At 41.9% G+C, this 1,769-nt stretch overlaps 1 protein-coding gene across 1 annotated transcript in view; it reads right to left on the bottom strand.

Annotated features, from left to right (window-relative positions):
- The window catches only part of col6a1 (collagen, type VI, alpha 1), a 22,856-nt gene that overhangs the window by 7,826 nt on the left and 13,261 nt on the right, over nt 1-1,769 (bottom strand). The window contains exon 26 of the mRNA XM_031855268.1: nt 66-131. Coding sequence (XP_031711128.1) covers nt 66-131 — 66 coding nt within the window. The remainder of the gene's footprint in view (nt 1-65; nt 132-1,769) is intronic.

Here is a 1,769-nt window from a genome sequence, read left to right as displayed (position 1 = left end):
ACACACACACACACACACACACACACACACACACACACACACACACACAGATGTGGTGTTCTTACCGGATTGCCTTCAGGTCCTCTGTGACCTTTGGCCCCTTTAGATCCTGTAGGTCCTGGTTGGTCGTTCTGTGAAAAGAGAAGATTAAAGGAGATTGAGAGAGAAGTCACAGAAGTCCAGTCTGGATAATAGACGCGTGAATGTAAACTTGCATCTGACCAAAAATGGACTTAATAAAGATGGAAGAAAGCTTGAGGATCTCATTTATGTGTTATCTGTGTTTAGATGGAAGACGTTGTCAAACAGCTAAACGAAGGTTAAACAACACTCAGTGTGGAGAAATAATCTGGACCACCTGGTGGAATAGCAATGTAAATCTGGGTGTCATCAGCATAAACTCAAATAGGGGGATATACAGTGAGAAAAGTAATGGTTCTAATATGGATCCTTCAGATACTCCCATTGGAGAGAATGTGAAACTGAAAGAAAGTATTTTTATAGACTACAATTCGTGTTCAGGGGGTTGGATGATATAGTTAAAGCTGAAGTGTGGCACTTATGTCCTCTGAGGCATTTCTGAATAAAAGGCTACAGTATATGTCACAAGACATATCACTTTTTAGAAATGGAATCAACATATCAAAACCCTTTCAAAGGGTCGAGTCCATCTGAGGAAAGCCTCTGAATCTAGTTCAAATCTATATTGTCTGGTCCTGCCTGGCTTGCTATCTACCACACCAGTGCAGCTGCGGGGGCTTTGGCTGCTCTCTCCCCCTGCAGCTGCTGCACTGACCCACTGCTGATTGCTATGAGATCAGACTGTAGAAGTGTGGAGAATAAAGAGCTTAAAAAATGTAAATCAATTAAGGAAAATATATCCCATTTTTTTTATATTCCCTGTTCCCACAGACACTCTAAAGAAGTGGTTTGAGGATGACTGTGGACAGCTGCAGAGATGTGGATACTATGAATCATGGAGCAAAACAGCTTTCAAAATGACTTGCTAACACATGTGCAGATTTAAGGGGGGGGGCGGCTGTTTGAAAGAACTTATTTACTCAAGAACAATATTGAACCCTTTAACAGAAAGAGCTGCGTGTATTGTCTTCATCAAAAAACAAATACCTAAAAAAAATGTAGTCCACACAAAGTATATCTCCTCTCTGCTCCAAATACATTTAGATTTGTAGTCACATAAATGCCTATTTGTAGCTCAACATGCCAGACAGAAATGAGATGCAGTGACAAGAGGGTCACCAATCGTCCCAATAAATACTTTTTGCTCTCTGATCTGAGTTAGAAGGAGACTCAAACCAGCAGATCTGCAGTGTTTCTACACAAGCATCTAAAGTGGACAGAATATGAAAGAGAAAGAGAGGCAGAGAGAAGGTAATGTCAACCACCTGACTTTTAACATACACATGCATAGTTGCTCTCAGCCTTGAATAGGTGCACACACACGCGCGCACACACACACACGGTTTCAATTACTTCACATTCTCAACTTCAAACATTTTGATGTAGAGAACCTGGGCCATATAATCTCCACACACACACACACACACACACACACACACACACATCCATCCTGACCGTGCGTCATATTTGAATACACACGGCCAGATGGGACAGTTTGTCGTACCTTGTCGAATACGTGTATTATCATTCCAAAGTGTGTGAGCTAGATGGTCAAAAGGGTGGAAAAGTCAAAAGGTCTGTCTCCACCTTTATCTTCTCTGACACAACCCTGTCTGCCTCTGCCCCCC

The sequence above is a fragment of the Anarrhichthys ocellatus genome, unplaced genomic scaffold (assembly GCF_004355925.1).
Source record: "Anarrhichthys ocellatus isolate YVR2014 unplaced genomic scaffold, GSC_Weel_1.0 scaffold15, whole genome shotgun sequence".
NCBI classification, from domain to species: Eukaryota; Metazoa; Chordata; class Actinopteri; order Perciformes; family Anarhichadidae; genus Anarrhichthys; species Anarrhichthys ocellatus.
The sequence above is the reverse complement of the archived record's forward strand: the minus strand, read 5'-3'. Positions and strand labels throughout refer to the sequence as shown.